The following is a 19,089-nucleotide window of genomic DNA, read 5'->3' on the forward strand; positions in this document are numbered from 1 at the left end:
GGCATGCGTCTTAACCAGCAGGCAACCGGGGCGCGCCAGAGTGTGATCTGTTAAAATGAAAAGACTTACCAAAGACAGTCCTGGCTGGCACAGACTCCCGGTTGAGCCAGAATGAGACCTGGGAAAGGATGACTGTCATGATACAGGGCAGATATGTCTGGATCACAAAGTAGCCAATCTTCCTCTTCAGGTGGAAGTGGGCTGTCATGACTGTGTATTCTCCTGAGGGCAAACAGAAACAAAAACACACAAATGTACTATATTTAAGTATGAAAGAAATGGCCATATGAAGTCTCTGACTGACTGACCCTTGTGCATGTTTGCTTAGAGGACCATAATCCCAGTTTGAGAATACTGTATGGAGGTTTACACTTGATGAACTGTACAAAGATTTTGAAGTTACAGAAAACATCAAATACAGTAACAACAAAAACAATAAGTTTATTCTAACTTTTCTGACTGCCAGCATGTTATTTTAATAAGATGCAAATATAATAACTGAAGACTGGAAAAATCATAATTACAGCCTCAACAGCCTATAATAAACACCCCAACAACAAGTTCCTGATGTAGCCGTTGATGGACCCTTCATCAGCAAATCTCCATCCACAGATGAAGACCTTGAGATGTGGCCAAAAGCTCTGAAAGAAATCTAGAAAGTGGGCTTTGACTAATGACATGTTTTGTCCAAATTCTATTTCCAAAGTCAAAAATAAACCTTGAAGCTCAGTGAAGATGCTCTTGCAGCATTGTTACACATGTGCCCCAAGTATTAATAGATGAATTAAAAGATGCATAAGTAATATGTGTGTAAGATTTTGTATTAATGTAAAATGTATTCATCATGGAAGAGGATATCTAAAGAATATTTTATAGCTAAATGTGGAGAATTTATTTACCATTTTGTGATTTATTTACCATTCTAACTGTTCCTGAGAGAACAATCTAAGTATACAGCAGCCACAAAGTGTTTCATTATGCAGAGACTGCATTGTGTGTGCCTGTCAGAAGTTGCTTTGATCACACAGTGTGTTGCTTTAAGCTCAGCTGTCTTTGTCAGAAGTCTGATGGAGTTTGGCTCACTTTGGCTATTTTTCTGGCCCTGTGATGCCCTGTGATGCTGTAAACTTTGGGAGCTTCTGCAGCTCCCATCTTCACTTTCTATCCTTACTTCCTGGAGGCAGAAAATAAAACTTCAAAGAGGTATGAAGTGAGTGGACTTAATGCCATAAAACACAGATAAAAAGAAAACACACTAGTGCTGTAAATAAAATCTCTCTTCTCCCTGGGTGACATATGAAGCCATTCTCAAAGTATATTAAAGGGCCATACCAGAATGTCTTAGCCAATGCAAAATGCTATGCTGATCATTTTTTAAAGCATATACGTACCAACAATACTATTTTTTGTAAATCAATGTCATAAACCTTTCAGGCAGCCCTTTATTAAAAGTTAATTTCATTGAACTTTAAAGCTTTAAAAGCTTCATTTGGGCAAAGAGGCAGGCCAAATGGCTGAAACAAGCCACCTAGCGGCTGGCGGACCTGTCACTCAAAGCAGCCATGTACTTCATTATGCAGAACTTTACGGCTTAATAAAATTTAAACGAGAAAGTTATAAAAAAATTCACCCCCCGTATAGTTGTCATGAAAGGGGAAATTAGCCATACAGACCAAAAGCATTTTTTGTCCCAGACTGTAAACATGTTTATTTCTGCTGTAAAATTGGGCATTTTAACATGGGGGTCTATGGGGATTGACTCGCTTTTGGAGCCAGCCTCAAGTGGCCATTCAAGGGTTCTGCAGTTTTTGGCACTTCCACATTGGCTTCATTTTTCAGCCCCGGAGGTTGCTGCTTGGTTTTTCCCAGATGTAATGAAATTCCCTCCAGGCATTCCTGATATCATGTTCACGAAAATTGGATAGTCACAGTGACCTTGACCTATGACCATCAAAATCTAATCAGTTGATCCTTAGATTCAAGTGGATGTTTGTGCCAAATTTGAAGAAATTCCCTCAAGGCATTCTGAGATATTGCGTTCATGAGAATGGGACGGACAACCCAAAAACATGCCTCCGACCACAGCTGTCGCTGGTGTGGAGGCATAACAAGTTGTCATATTTTGCAATCTTATATGTTTTTCTTTGTACTAGTAACTCTAACTGTCAGATAAATATAGTGGAGTAAAAAATTACAATATTTTCCTCAGAAATGTAGTGGAGTAGAAGTATAAAGAAGCGTGAAACAAAAATACTCCAAGACAAGTGCTTCAAAACTGTAACTGTACTGTAGTACTTAAGTACTGTACTTAAGAACTTGCGTAAATATATTTAATTACTTCCTACCACCAATATGTACAAATGTGAATATAATTAATATAGTTTGTTTACAGATAGTCAGATACAAAAGGATATTAGGGATGTGCAGAGAGCTCAGTATTTATATTTGTATCCATATTAGTTGAGGCAGCAAAATTATTTATATCTGTATTTGTATTCGAATAAAAGTGGAAACAGGTGTAAAAATTCAGTTTTTGTTTTTATTACAGTTTTAATTTTAGGATATTAAAGTGTTAAAAGTGCTTATGAATAAACTATCTTACAAAAGAGATCACAACACCAGGTCTTGAACTCTAGTCTCCCAGATCATGGATGACTGTGCTGACTACTGAGCTAAAACCAGTGCATCACCATTGTGCAGACAGACCTCTACCTATTTATACACCCATAACACAGAGACAGCACATCATGTAACGTGTAGGGAAGAACTTCAAAGGTGATTCTTGCTTTGCACTTTTCATTTACTGCCTATTTTTTACAACCAACCAAACATGCTAACATGGAAGTATGGCAGTTGTTTATTTTGTCTTTTATAATGATGTCATTTTTTACCCAGTACAAAATTAAATCGTCGTAACACCTTTTCATTTGGTATTCTCTCTGGTTCCTTTCTGCTCGTCTGACTTGTAGTGAAGGTATAATGCTCACCAGTGCTGGATTTAATGGTCTCCTTCCCCACCGTTTGGCCCACCAAGTCGTATTGGTTGAGTCTAGATCCATCAGCTGCTACATCCACAGACTGGGAGGCATTACGAGTCCAGATGTAAGTAACCTCTGTCTTAGTGTAGGCATCTGAAGCAGGGAAGGAAGAGACACTAATCAACAAACCAATCATACAAATCCCTCTTTATCATGATCAACACACTGTTCATAGCAGAACACCTTATTAATGCTCTTGGCTCAAATTACAGAGATCACATGCCCACCTCCCCTGCATTCCCCAACATCAAGAGAGGTATGATTACTCCTATGCAAAAAAATCACAAGCAAGATACATTCTAATCACTCTATATATTACACTATTTTACTTTTGAAAAACAGGTTCAGTCTTTTTCAAACAAGATCTTAATAAAATGTTGTTTCCCATCATTTATATTCACATATATTTCAACCTCACTCATACCTGAGAGCATAGGACAAACATATTACAGTGCCAATTTATTATTTGCACCAACCCATTGGTGTGTTTTTTTTTTGTTTTTTTTTTCTACCAAAAATGACATCATACAATTAAATGCCAATGTTGCAAGCAAACAATGAGCTACACACGGTTAATAATAGAATCAAAACACCCATACCCATATTTTAGCCCTCTCTTATAGTTGACATAGTCGGCATGATTTTCTGCTCTAGTACTTACCTTGCAAGTTTTGTAGTACCTTTGACAGTTTGGGAAGCCAAACCAATTATGAGTAAAATTTGGTGGCAAAGAAAAAAATGCTCTCCTTTTTCCAACCTTTTCTTGTTGTTTTGCAACATAAAGAACAACAACGTTTACAGGCTTATCAGAAAAACACAGTGAAGCGGTTTGTAATATTCACAAACTGGATTTTACAACTCTGGAAAGTTACCATGGCTACAACCATGTCTGCAGACGTGGAACATGGAAACCATGATTTGGCCTACAGTTTGGGGTTGAGAGTAGAGTGCAGGCATGTACAGTATGGATGATGTCATCCTGTTCACACTTACAGCTGCCAAACTTGAGAGGACATGAGTGAGAGTCCATGGGGAAGTCTTCCAGGTGCATGGGACACTCAGCTTGAACTGTTAGCCTGGCAGCACACACACACACACACACACACACACACACACACACACATTTTTGAACTCATTATTCCAAGATAACGATGGAATTTTAACATTAACTGAGGTATCAGACTTTGTTTAGTAGAATAAAATGTGTTATAAATCTTGATAGGATGAGGTGTTCAGAAAGAGAACAGAGCAAGAATGACAGCGCCTACACATAAAGTTACCATTATGATCACCAGTTATTATCTCTAGACAATAAGATTATTTTAGTTGTGATCACAAGATGACACTTCGATACAGCTGAGAGGTCAGGAGAAATTGTCATAAAATGTGAGGCAACAGGCTTGCTGTGAAAGGCACTTTTAACTGAGTTTAAAAAAGGATTATATTCGAAGGCAGTGGAGAGGGCACCTCTTCTTTTGCCAATACATATCTGGGAGTAAATGTAATTTATAAATCACAAAATAATTCTATTATCTCATAACAGTTTTATTTGTATATTAGCTGGAGGTAAGATTAGGGGGTTTGGTTTGTGAATCAAGGCGCAGAAGTGACAGGAACTCACCGTGTTAGCTATAGATGAGAATATCAGTTACTATATACCACTTCAGTTGAGTGCAAACAAGAGGATACATCCTAATGACTTTGGTGATCCCCTGACTTTTCATTTAGCATCACCAGCAGTTTGACAGTTTTTGGTTCAGAGTGAAATGTCTCGATTATTAATGGATGGATGGCCATGAAATTTGGCACAGACATTCATGTCATGGATGAATCATAAAATGTTTGATAAAACTTATACTGTGTGATAATATTTTTTTATAATTATATTTTCTTCATGATCAAATACATGCTTGTTAGCATGCTGAAGTCAGCATTGAGCGAAAGACACTGCTGTGCCAAAGTACAGCCTTACTGGTGCACTAGGTTAGCTGTAGACTTAAGCTTTTTTTTTTTTTTTTGCTTTATTTAATCTATAACTGTTAGCTTGCCATGGTAATGCTACATGTTGGCACTATGCCTCTTGCCCTCTCCCCAGTAGGCATTGTGTACCTACTTGCAACACATGATACACTTTGAAAAACATTACTGGCACAGTCAGAGAACCAAACCAAATCAGGACCCAAACCATGCCCAAAGCTTTACGCAACAAGGAAGTAAGTAATTACTGTACATTGTTGGCATGTGTCAGGATCTTTCATCAACCACTGCCAATCACATCAACCCTCTTTATCCTCATTTAAAGCAGAGATCAGTGTCATGGAGTGGAGAGTTCAGACCAACTTCTCCTTAAATGAAACCAGTGTTCTGGTGGGATGGACACATTCATGGGTGGTCCTGAAATAATTCTACTTTATTTAATTTATAATTTCTAGTTAATTTCATAACATGAAATAAAGTTGAATTAAAACTGAAATAGAGTTGGATCAATGTGATCATATAAATGGCTTCACCAAAAAAGTTTTTTTATTTCTATCATCATTGTACTGTAACTGACTATTGAAACCTGCATTATCTGCCTTTGGGAGCAGACTGGTGGTGCTGCGTATTAACAACGGTGCTTTGCATTTGTTGAGCTAATGTTGTCAACTAAAAAAATGAACATGTTTTGATGATGATGATGTTGTTTCTGAACACATTCATGTTTACTGTACCAGCGAATTCTTTAGTCCATTATCATAAATGGTAAAATGGGAAGGAACAACTCTGAGGGCAAGAGTTTCTGTTGCTAAAACACCTGATGACCCCAGGTTGTATTGCTGATGATATGCCCTAGCAAGGCATCACATGATACTTTCATTACAACAAACATAGTGTATGACTGAAGTCAGGTTATATGGTATTATATGGCTCTAATGAGATTTAAAGTTGACATCACAGATGTTGTGTCTGTGATGATCCAGTGTTATTATGTAAACAGAGAACATAACAGCCAAAGTATAGAACCCTGGAAAACTCCATGAGTCACAGTTGCCTTGGAAAAGCTACAATTTGCCGGTAAGAAAGATGGGGAAAAACATTATTTTGCAGATACGATTGAAACCATTTAAATTCAAAGCAGTTTCTCATCCAGAGTTTAATACACTATACATAAGGCACTGAATAGCAATAAGCAGCTGTAAAAACGATTATAATTTGAAAAAAATGAAATGAAAAACAAAACAGCCACCTCATGGTGTATAGCAAGGTTCCATCCTCCATGATCCTCAGCAGCTTGTTGGGCATGGTCATGTTGTGGGCCACAGACTTTTTGCCGTTATGGAAGAAGGTGTCAGGTGTCCAGATCTTACTAGCCATAAGGTTGTTGAGAGGCAGAATGTTCATTGGACCATGGAACTTTAATCGCTCGTCCTTCCAACTCTGACGGAAGAAGACATCCACAGTGTACTCCTGAGAGAGGGAGAGAACAAGGAAAGCAGTGTTAAATAAGCCCAAAAGACCCATGTGTAGACATGCTGGCCTTTGTCAGTGAGCCAAGTTTGAACTCATGTCCTTGGGAGTTTAACCTTGACAAGTTGAACTCCAAACTCCCAAGAATAGGAGGATACAGTATGCTCAGCTGGGCTCAGGTGATTACACTTTAGCGTGACTGTCTCTACCTGATTTGTGACAAAATAATCTCAATTCAAATGTAAACTCGACTAATTATTTGCAGAGCTTTAAACTGCTTTGACTGTGAGATGCACAGCAACACATACACCTGTTATCTGACTGTAATTTATATTTACAGAAATTTTATTTAACAAAATTTGATATCATAAACTACACTGCCTCTGTTTGTTTTTATTTGTATATGCTCATATTTATTGAAGTGTGGTGAAGTGTGGTCTTAACTTTACCTTCAGACAAACAAGCAATAAATATTAGGTTTCATCCAGCTTCAACTTTGAGACCAAAGTTTATCATCCATAAGGAATTATATCTCTGTTTAAAACTCTATGGAAGCGAGTACCAATGGCAAATTACCAAAAGGTGGCTGAGATTGGCCAATGTTCTGCGGTCTTGCCCTGTTAGTGCGTCTTCACAACTCCGAAACCATTGGCGCAAATGTTCAGGACCGTAAATCAACTAAATATTTGTTTGTATTTGTTTGTTGTTTATTTTCTACACTGGCATTGAACTGTTTCCCCTTTTTATCTGATATTTCTTTGAACAGACATTCTGATCAGTCTTGCTGGGCAACAGATCCACACACAATTCTGCTGATAAATTTGACATGTATGCATGAATTCATAATGATTAGCCTATCTCATATTTTGGAGAGAGGTTGGCTGTGTTTAATTTGTTTCTCATTGTTTAAACATTTGTAAATGTTTTGCATTGTTCCAATCACAGTTTGTCGAAATTTAACAGAGGTGAACAAATAAAGAAATATGGCAGGTTGATTAACAAACTTTATTGTTTTTCCTTTACACCTACAGAGTTTGATTCATTTTCAAGTGACAGTTGTGTTTGTTTTTCACTGTTAACCTTAAGTTATAATACAACTAGAATAGCTAGCAAAGTGAAAACTAGCCTACTAATGCCTGTGTCTGTCAAGTGATCTTCTCTTTGCAGGTCCTAGTTGTCATTTGAGAGTCTCCCGAGTTCACAGAAGTCAAGAACACATCCTGCCATCTCTAATGTTATTGGCTGAATGTTGACTTTGAATTTGAACAGTACTTAGGCCTCAACTTGTTATGTTTCACAAGTCCAAGAAGGGCAGACTGACGTGAGCAAAGCACGGGTGTAACCAATAAATTTAATTAACCCTTTTAGAAGTAGAGCTGTCAGTAGGCCATGCCAGAGAGCTAGTATGTGGAAAATCACTGCTACAACTAAATGGAGTGCAGCCATATTAATGTCACTAGTTACACCTGTGTTTATGAAGTCAGACTGTCTGATTCATGGTCTGTTGAAGGGGTACCACTTCTCTCTAATAGTATCTATCCATGCAGATAGTTTTGGTCTCAGGTCTCCACCCTGATACAACAGAGGTGAATGGAATTTTACTTATGGTGCTCACAGCACATGTGACATGTCACAGCACTGACATTCAACAAATTCAACAGCAACATCTCTTTATAGAAACAGTGTTGGTCTGAGCCAAGGAACCCAAGTCTTTTAGTTCTGGACCAGTTCGTGTTTACACAGTCTTTTTGCAAATGAACTACAAGGTATAAAACATAAAGTCATATGGACTGACAGGTAATTCACTGATTGGGCAGTTTTGGTGATGTCATCTTGCATCAGGCTACATGGACCCACAAAAGAAAAACTTATTCTAGGGCCAGTTCTGAGATTCATGACTAGTTGGTGGAATACATCCTCAGATCAGTAAAGTATCAGGTTTTTCAGGTCTTACAACATCAGACACCCTTTCTCAGGTGACCACAGCTTGTGTTCAGGTGGAATTTGCTTCGCTCTATGGGTCTTCTCTCCTAATCCAGAGCCCTCTTGAATATTTTTTTCTGCTTCCTCTATGATGTTCTTTATGGCTCTACTCATTGCCACTCCAGTGATGCCAAGCTGGCTCAAGGCTTTGTAGAGTAATTGCCCCACAAATCCTCTGCATCCAACCTCAATGGGCATGCGCCTTGCTTTCCAGCCCTGCTTCTGGCGGTCGATGACCAGTTCTTCATATTTGGCCCCTGCTTTCTCTCATGTGCTCCCTCCAGACGATCCTCCCACTGCACTGTCAATTCAAATAGGATGATGTTCTTCATAGCCTCAGAGACCAGGAGGATGTCTGACCTCAGGGTAGTTGTCACAATGTGCCATTGGAACTTCAGCTGGTTCTCCACGTCAACAGATAACTGCCAGTCTTGTGTCAGAGATCTGTCTACAAGTCTGTAGAACCGTTAATGAAACAAACAGAAAAAAAACATGTGCAGTTTCACTGATTGTGTTGCATAGGCGTGGTTCTCTAACAGCACCAGAACAGCTCTCAATACTCGCGACCATTACGTATGGCTGTGCGACTATTAAAAGCATCCATATCATTAATTCATCACATGGACCTGTAAACCATCATTGGCAGTGATATCTCATCATTTTTAAATGTCAAAAGTGTGATCAATGATTAATTTGTAGCACTCATATCCATACTGACAGTATGTGTCACAATTCAGGATAAAATAAAAAGAATATTAACAGAAAAATAAAATGATGCTTCCTGGTCAATTAAAATAATGATGAAATTGGTCACACAAAAGCAATTAATCAATATTTAGTTTATAAATACACCTTTGATTGGCATTTTACAGATTGTACACTGCATAAAAATCACACAATCAGTGGAGCTGGTTATCAACCTACAACCAACAAGCAATGTTTTATTTAGAGTTCATTTCTCACCTTATATTTCATCTCCACATTAATATCAGTTTATATGTGGGATATTGCATATGCATGGTTTTCATGCGTAAGCATTTTTTTTTTTATCTGGGAACTACTACCACTACTAAAATACACAGAGACACAAGCTCAACACATCTTTACCTTCTTTTCTCTTGATGATATAACCACACTCATGAGGTGATGTGCATACATGTTACCATGGTTACAAAATTATCTTGTATAAATATAGGCTTTATATTGCTAATACAGAGCAGGAGATTGCTTTCATAATAGTTCATGATCAGCAGATAGTAGGTAATCTTTAGAATTTATGCTAAAGTCTCATCACAAACAAACCGCACCAGAGGCCCTCCTTTTCAGGAAATCTCAATCTAATTGTTGGTCTGCACCACAGTTTTACAGCTTTCACACCAGCTCAAATGAACATTAACAGGCAAATGCACCACAATTCATTTTAACATTAACTGTTAGGTGTGAAAGCACCCCCTTTAAATTGTGTCCTAGAAACTAACAAAGACTAGCTGATTTTTATACATTGATGTTGAGGGATATAATGTATTGTATTGTATTGTATTGTTTAATCTGCATGTCTGTGTGTGTGGATTTAATGTGGATCAGATGGACTGAAATGACGTTCATTCATCTGTAATTATCACATGAGTCTACTGTGTTTCAACCACAGCAAGCTCTACATCAGTAAATGTGTCATCTCCATTGCATATAGCTAACCAAACGTGCAGTAGTAAGACACAGTAATGTGAACCTAATTAAGGTATATATTATAAACTATTACATGTACCTCAGTGATTATAATGAGAACCTAATTAAGACTGTTAATGCCTCCTGACTAATTTCAGCACAAGTTGTCTCTGCAGCTTGACAGAAGGTCCATCAGTCTGCCCATCCAACTGTTCAACATTTTGGGCCTTCTATCTATGAATCTGCAGGGCAGCACATGCAGTAAATATTCATGGTCCTGAGAGGATGAATTACAAAGCTTTTGACCTTGACCCTGACCTTTTTCTCTAGCACCAACATCCAGCCAAATTTCCTTTTATACATATGGAATATTAAAATACAGTGTGAAGATTGCCATAAAATTTACTTAGCATGTCTGTGCTTCTGAAGGGGTAAATCTATATATATATATATATATATATATATACATACACATAGCTACATTATGTTTTTTTTTTTCTTTTTTGCCACTTGGGTGCAGTGATGCAAGCTGAAAACACAATATTGACATATTACCTTATTAAGTTCTCATGATGAACGTGATAGCAAACAGTTACCTATTTACATATCCAGTATACACAGAGCAACATTATCATTCACTTGGTGTAGTGTTTCTGTCCACCTGATTACAAAGACGTTTTCTCACTTGATTCTCTTCATTTCTATCCAGACAGATAGTTTGGGTTTTACTTGTCCGGGTTATGAAAGTTCTGTCTCGGAGATTTCTCCTTCCCAAATACAGTGGAGGTGAATGGAATTTCATGTGTTACTGTTGTGTTCACAGCATTGAAAAATTACACTTAATAATTAATAAACAATAAATATCCACTAGGGATATCTTTTTTCAGTAATTCAGGTGAACCAACCTTTAAGTGAATGTTCTGTTAATGATTTAAGTGGTGTATAACACCAGGAATAATACATAGTAGTACATCTTCCTTATCTATTATTACCACTAACAGACTAAAATCTGTCAAATCAGACGTGTGAAATACAGTGAGTTCTCTAATCCAACATGTCCTGTTGTCCTGTCCTGTCCTCAGCCTCAGATAGAGGTTGTCGCATGATTGTGGCTTGGCTGAGTGTGACACCTGGCCGGGGTCAAACCTGTCTGTCAGTCTCACATCCAGCTGTTCCTTGAGGCAAGTGTCAGCCATGGTTTACATCAACATCACTGAGGCCTTCAGTCCCTCCAGCTCAGTGGCAACATCTCCCTTGCACTGTCTCTCTCATTACTCCACAGTATACAGAAAGCAGATTTAATCATGGTACTGTATGGACTTGTAAACTCTATCTGAAGACAGGAACAAATCTGTGTTTTTGAGAACAAACCCCTACCAGTTAGCCTTTCTCACTGCAAGTCTTTGATTTTGATGTTGCAAGCAATAGAAGGGGAAAAAGGTGATGCCTTAATTAAAATTTTGTTATGACCTAAAATAACATATCTTCTTATAATCATCTAAGCTAAGATCTGGCCCTACATGTTTGTTTGAAGAAGAAAGGGTAGGTCTGGTGGCTCAAGTGAACCAGCCTTACTTTCTAGAGTCTGTTTTAAAAATATACAACATACAGTAATTAAGGATCAATTTAATTTAATTTAAATTACGTTTCAGTAAACATCAGTGATTCTGTGAAGAGACAGAATGCAGGAACAGATTGTCCCCTAGTGTTTTAGAACCAACTCTGTTTGGGAATCTCGTGGGATCCAGTGGAAACAGCACTCTTGCAGGGCGGGAGTGCTGAAAGTCTCTTTATATGCTATTTCAGCTTTGAATGTATAATTTGCTCAAAATTAAATAATAACATCACTTACACATACTGTAGGCTTCTCATAGGGACTGTTGACAAGAACTGGATTAATACAGCTGATAAGCTCTTATATTATCACAAATATGCCTACTGAGCTTAAACCTGCCCAGTTATATTGGTATAGAAGCTGTGTAATACTAGAAATTAAAATTACACAGGATTAAAATGGGACAAGGATCCAAAAGAATTGGGACTTAATGTGATTTATAAAAACTAAAGTAAGGGAAAGCAAAGTAAAGCAGGAACAAAAATATCACCCCACTGTGTGGCCGGAAAGACTGAAAGACTAAATTATTTAATGTTCTATAACATTCTACATCCTTATAGGTCAAGTTGCTGTGTCCTTCTGCTCTGCATCACTGTGATGTACTCCCCTGACTTTTACATTTCCAAGAGGCCCACATATTTTTTAATGTTAAATTTAGTTTGAAATGTTGACATTTATTTTTAGTATTAACATAAAAGAGAAGGAAAATGAATACCTATTCTAGTGAGGAGCTGGATTGCAGGTAAAAAAATTTTCTAAGAAAGGAGGAGAAAGCTGCACAGTCCTATGTGTCAGCTCATCTTGCCTTCTTCTCTTTATATAAAGCAAGGAATCTCTGTCTGTCTGTCTGTCTGTATGTCTGTCTGTATGTATGTAGGTATGTTTGTTTGTCCTTCGCATATCTCGAGAACCATTCATCTGATCTACTTAATACCTGGCAAGTGGATTGCTGGGGAATCAAGGAAGTGCAATGTCGATATGTGAAGTTGTTTGGATGAGTGGTTCTTGAAATATAAAAAAATACCTCATAAACAACACTGATTTGCTTCTTCCTCTATGCACTCTATGCATTGCCTCTGTGCACCGCCTGGCATCTCAAACTTACCTTTATGGCACTTACTCGTGTTGTTCTCTCCTGACTAGATCCCTGCTTGTGTTGTATTAGCTCTCAGATGTACATCGCTTTGGATAAAAGCGTCTGCTAAATGAAATTGTAAATTGTAAATCATAAATGTATGTTCAAGACATAGTGCAGGCTGTCTCAGGCATGTTTTGAATAGGCACTGCAGTTCATCAACTTCAGTTCAACTCAAAATTGTGTTGAGACATTCTACGTGAGGCGTTCAGGGAGCATTGGTATATTGTAGTATCTACTGATTGCCTGCATGTGAGGCATTTAGGGAACATGAGTAAATTATAGCATCTACTAATAGCCTGCATGTGAGGCATTTAGGGAGCATTGGTAAATTGTAACATCTACCAATACCCGTTCCGAACAGGCATGATTTGAATGTGCACTGCACTAGTAGAACTGAAAAGAAAAACACTGGTGAAATAAATACATGTGATATTATAATTTAAAAATAGAAGGTTTTAGAGTGCGATCATATGTCAATCAGAAAAGAGAATTGAACATACTAAATAACCAGGTGTATATGTTCCAGGAGCTCAATGTGCTTTCTTGCTTTCACAGTATTTGCATGAGAAGCACAGACAGGACATTACAGCAATGAAAAACCTTCACAAACAACTAGGCAGAGGGAGCAGCAGGGAGCCGTCCAATCTATCAGGAAAAGGAAGGCATGTGTGTGTGTGTGTGTGTCTATGTGTGTGTGTGTGTATCAGGACCAAGCTATCAAAGGCAGAAAAAAGGATAGACACAGTGGTGGAGAGAAATCATCTTCTGCAAGTTTGATGGAGACATGGCATGAATTAAACATGAGACCATCTCTCTTTTTTCTTTCTTTTGAAGGTGCTGTCTCGATCACGACCACTTCCATCTTTCTGCCCCTCACTCCTGTGCCACTTAAATATTTGAGAACAGCCAGGTGGGGGTGGGAAGGAGGTCTGGTGGCTGGGATTTTGATGGAAAAACTAAGGAAAGCTTTTAAGGCAAGAAATATGTGTGTTTTTGGGTGAGCATGACAGCAATTATGTGTGCGCATGTGCGTGGGACAATCAGTGTTCACCCTAGATTTTTACTCAAGTGAAATGAATGAAAGAAATTTGAAAAAAAAATCCACCTATTTTAATTCAATACTATATTTTATGTCTACAATGAAAGAGTTACCGGTTGCTGTCATCGTTCATTTGGTCCATACTGGCCATCAGGCAATAGAGATCAGAAATCATGGTGTCACAATGCAGCTAGCCTCTGTCCCACTAGCTTCTGTAACTATGATACAAAACTGTGCAAAACTGTGTAATATCCTGTATATACCACCAACTCTTATAAGATTTGTAGATGTCATGTGAATTTTGTTCAGATGAAGACACGATAAAACATTTATTTTATGAATGCTCGTATACAACAGCCTTCTGGAGAAAACAGGAAGATTATTTTGCTTTCAAACAAACCATGAAGTTGGAAGCCAGCATTTTTATTTTATACTTTGAAAACAAGAGCCAGTGACTGTTAACTTGCTAATTTCATTTGGTCAAATTTCATATCCATTTGTCCAACTTTTCTAAATCTCTCCCATCTTTTGAATGATTGATTATTGAATTTGGAAAGTACATAGATTCTGATAAAATTATTAACAATAACAAACGTGTCCAAACAAGTCATGTGCTTCAAGAGCTATAAAGTACAGCTATAGTGTATTTAATTCGAGGAGGTGGAGTTGCAGCCATTTTCAACTCAAGCCTAATAATCAACCCTAGACCTATACTTAATTATAACTCATTTGAAAGCCTTGTTCTTAATCAGTCAATTCTATTTGTTACAGTGTACCGGTATCCATACAAACACATTGTTCCAGTAGAGGAACAGATTCAAGGCTACCTGGAGACACCCCTGCTCCAGAGACAGAGACACCAGAGTGATGCCAAGCGCCAACTGCTACACTGACCACAGACTGGTCCACTGCAAAGTTGCCACAAACAGATTGCCATTTGTGTTATGATCCTTGCACACAGTACGATAGGCCCAGACTCGATGAGGAAAAGTGTTCTGTAAATGAAAATAAGCCTCAGTAAAGAGATATAATTCTTTGTCTCTGCTAACTGGCCGTTCTAGGAAAGGTACTTGCTAGCTGCATTCCATAAACACACCATCAGCAGTGGGTAGAACAGGACATGTGCAATGCATTCTGCTTGTTGTAGGATTCCCCCTTAAGAGCGATATGGGAAAGCTACAGCCTTTTTCTCATTTTTTTTAGTCATAGGGCACCCATTTCAAAAATAACTGCACATTTCTACTACATAGGTAACCTAGTTTTAAGAAATCATCATATTCATAGGGGTTATAGTGTATAGTTGTAACTTAGCCAACAGCTAGCAGCTACAGAGATACCACATGGGGACAATAAGAACTGTGATTGATCAGCTTGAGCTTCTCGTGTTTTCTCCTACATGTTTCTGATGACGGTGGAGATTGTTGATGGTTGAAGCAAGTTGAAGAAAGACTAATTTGCTGCTTTTCAGTAACACATGTAACAAAAACATCTCCACTGCAAACCTGCTCACCACAATTCTCTATCACAGTGAATGAGAGAAGGTAAACATGTTGATTGCACAGCAGTAGTCTCATATTTAGTAATGAGACAAGGAGAACTCTCCCATTGTCGCTCTATATTACAAAGTAAGTGAAAGAATGTAAACACAGTGGGGTGTAATCTGTTCGTTACTGCTGTGGCTCAGCAGGTAGAGTGAGTTGTTTATCAGCTGCAGAGTTGGAGGTTTAGTTAAATTGAGTGGGTAAATTCTCCCTGTGTGTCTCCACAGACAGTGTGTCTCTGTGTCCTGGGAGTCATGTTTTGGTGTAGTAAACCCACATACATCAACCTATATACGCAAGTGCCAGGATGAAGATACCCACTAGAATTTCCCTCCTTACTTAGACTGTTGATCAGCACTGCAGCCTCACAGAAACACCTCCACCTGCCTGTTTCTGTATGTTTCTGTGTGGAGTTTGCATGTTCTCCTCGTGTCAGCGTGGGTTTTCTCCCGGCTCTCGGGTTTCCTCCCACAACACAAAGACATGCAGGTCAGGCTGATTGGAAACTACTAAATTACACCTCAGTTGATCACAAATACCTGATGAAAATACAAATAAAAAAATAAAAAAATAAAAAACAACAACTGTATGACTTTATACTGTGAATGTTAGAAAGTAGAAGCTCTGCTGTCAAATATGATGTTATGATTTAAACAAGAGTAAAGTTCCATTCAGACAGGATGAACATCACAGGAGGAGGTGGGGAATCAAATTATCTCTGTGCTCCTCTGTAAGTCAACTCATGGTTCCTGACGCCATTTTAACCATGAAGAAAAGACAGGATGTGGTCTGTAATAGACATGAATATCCAGCTGGACAAAGCCTAATCATGAATATCATGTTTCAGACATAAACACTTGATTGTTATTATTCAGTGTGACTTTTTCTGCCCTCACTATGAGTGTAGGTGCACAACTCTGCAGCCAGTTAAACACACTTCCAATAAATTACTGGAAGCAAATGTGAAACTGTGCAAAAAGTTCAATAATGGTGATTACAAATAAAAGAAACCATAATCATTCAGACTAACATTGTAGTATAAGTATAAGCTGGCTGTCAAATGACTTCTGTTATTCATGCTGGGAAGAAACACAGTGTTATCTGTGAAGATCAACATTAAGTCCTCATAGGAAGCAGCTACATGTAAACATACACACAACATGAGTGCAGTGCAAACAGGAACTGCTAATAGAGAACTCAGCATACATTTAATGGTGTAAATTAGCCAACTAATATTGGCTGAAAACTGGGAGCAAAGGCAATACCAGTCCATACCTGTAACTGGTGTTACAACAGCCATTTTATGAGCTTTTATTGGGTCTTTCTCTCCTGATGGTTCTATGTTTTACTGTCCACATTCGTTCCCAAACAGGCCAATACAGTATGTTGGTGTTGGCATTTTTCCATGTCATTGTTCCAACAGTGATTTAAAAGACATGTTTCTGACCTTTCACCCACACATTATACTTATAACTTATATTCAAGTTTCAAGATCCAACACTGAATTATTATTATCATTATTATTATTATTATTATTATCATATTTTATTTCACAATGTTTGGGATAATGACAGACCAGGACATCAGATTCTTTAATCTAATTTGCATAAATTGGTTGTTTGAATCTCATTTTTGGTTTTTATTATTTACTTTTATCACTTTCCTTCTGTGTCTTATCACTGTAGGAATAAACTACAGTACAGCTGATAATGAGCTATAATAACTAATAGATGACACAGATTGAGAAAATGTGATCAAATGTGTGTCTAGACTGGGATAAAAACGGAAAAAAAAACTTCAAAATTACAAATTATTTCATAAAGGAGATATGATCAAAGTCTGCTGAAAAGTGTAACAAAAGAGTGATTTTTAAGTTAATTATTTGATAGCTTAAAAAATGAGACCTTGCCCAACTTTTTTGGTTGCCTATAACAGCCTGTGCACTGATTTCTATGTAAAAGACTCGGGATGGTGATGTTTATGCACGCTCCGGAGTGCCTTGCCTCTCTCCCGCCCCCCCTACAGTGCCAACAGGATCTAACACTAGCTAACATTAGCTTAGAAGTTGAGTTTGCTAAAAGTCAACAAAGGACCGGCACCCACCACAACACAGAGTTCAATACAAAGTCAACCTCAACACAACAACAACAACAACAACAACAAAAGTTTTATCTAGTGAAGCCCATCTGGCCAAATGGCAATGTGAATGATGTCAGGGGAAAACTAGGGTCAACATCAGCTGTACATTCGAGACATTAAGGGCCTTTCATTGATTTTGGGGATCAAAACTGACCTCGAGCTGGCCTTCTGCCTATTGGACAGCTAAGCTAACGTTACTGCAAAGAATGAGAAAGATATTGTGACATTGTTAGCTGGCTAATGTTAGCTAACATTAGCTTGCTTGCTAACGTGGACAAATTGCTATCTAGCTAACGTAAAGTACTGTCTTGAGTGGATAATGTCAGCTAATTCATCAAGACTCCCGGGGCTGATCTGGCTGGTAAATTGGCTAGCTTGCTGTTTGCAAATTACTTTATCAGCTAACGTTACAGGTTACAAAGCAACCAACATATCCAAGTAGCTAAGTTACAGCTAGCTTGCTAACCTTAGCTTGCTTGCTCGCTAATGTTATCAGCATTCTAAATATGATTGACGGCAAAGTCAGGGTCCAACTACATCGACACCATGTAAGTGACCGGGTTTTTTGCACCATCCAGCATCAGCAAATGGAAAAGAATCTGACCAGTTAGTTTGTTTTCAATCTCTAATTTTGAAGATGAGTCAGTGCCAATGTCAACATTACCAATATGTACACACAACAGTGTAAAAAATTATAATATCAGATCACATGAAATGCCCATAATTTGTCTGCTCATGACATTCCATTCTATAGCTGGATTATGTGTATAGTCCTGCTGCGCACACACAGGATTAATTTGTGACACTGAAATGTTATCTCAACAGGAAAGAACAGGACCAAGCTTTAGAGGTTTTGCAAGAAAAGTAGATGTGCCTTATAATGACTAGACAGAACCCCGTTGCAGTCACAATGAATCCCCTTTTGTGATTCTAAATGGTCCCATTGTCTTTAATGTATTATGTTATATGGACTCTTACTTGTTTTGTGTGTCGCACCAAATCCATGGACCTTTTGAGAGACTGTACTAGTGGATGAAGAACAGGCAAACAACCTTCTGTACAGCGTGTAAGTGGAAAACAGATCACAACATCTTGTCATCTTACATGCCTATTTTAGAGTGTGGAAGTGATTTTTTGTTTCTTTGCTATTGTAGAATTGATTTGGAGGGCGAATTTAGGCATTAAAGTTCTCCATTGCTGCAATGAATTTTCGTCATTTGGAGTCTGTAGAGGCCAATTATGAGATCAGTGTAGATCCAAGGAGAATAAAAAAAGGGGGGGCAGGGTGGGGTGTTGAGAGAGAGAAGTAACTTCCCATTCATTCGCTATCTCGTATGTGGACTTTGATGGTGTAAAAAAAAAAACAGTGAGAGCTGATGTTGTTCTTGGATTGTTTACAGCGTGTGTGTGCGTACACAGACCAGGGTGGGTTCTGCTTAGCTGCTTAGCTAGCATGGACTCTTTTAATGAAGGAGAGCTCCGAT

The 19,089-nt window shown here is 38.1% G+C and overlaps 1 protein-coding gene across 1 annotated transcript in view; it reads right to left on the minus strand.

Annotated features, from left to right (window-relative positions):
- gabra2a (gamma-aminobutyric acid type A receptor subunit alpha2a) overlaps nt 1–19,089 on the minus strand; it is a 64,474-nt gene that overhangs the window by 15,707 nt on the left and 29,678 nt on the right. Inside the window, exons 5-8 of the mRNA XM_042388733.1 lie at nt 6,265–6,485; nt 4,032–4,114; nt 2,988–3,131; nt 70–222 (exon numbers count right to left, since the gene is read on the minus strand). Of these exons, the coding sequence (XP_042244667.1) occupies nt 70–222; nt 2,988–3,131; nt 4,032–4,114; nt 6,265–6,485 (601 nt within the window). The remainder of the gene's footprint in view (nt 1–69; nt 223–2,987; nt 3,132–4,031; nt 4,115–6,264; nt 6,486–19,089) is intronic.

Source organism: Thunnus maccoyii, chromosome 16 (genome assembly GCF_910596095.1).
Source record: "Thunnus maccoyii chromosome 16, fThuMac1.1, whole genome shotgun sequence".
Classification (NCBI taxonomy): Eukaryota; Metazoa; Chordata; class Actinopteri; order Scombriformes; family Scombridae; genus Thunnus; species Thunnus maccoyii.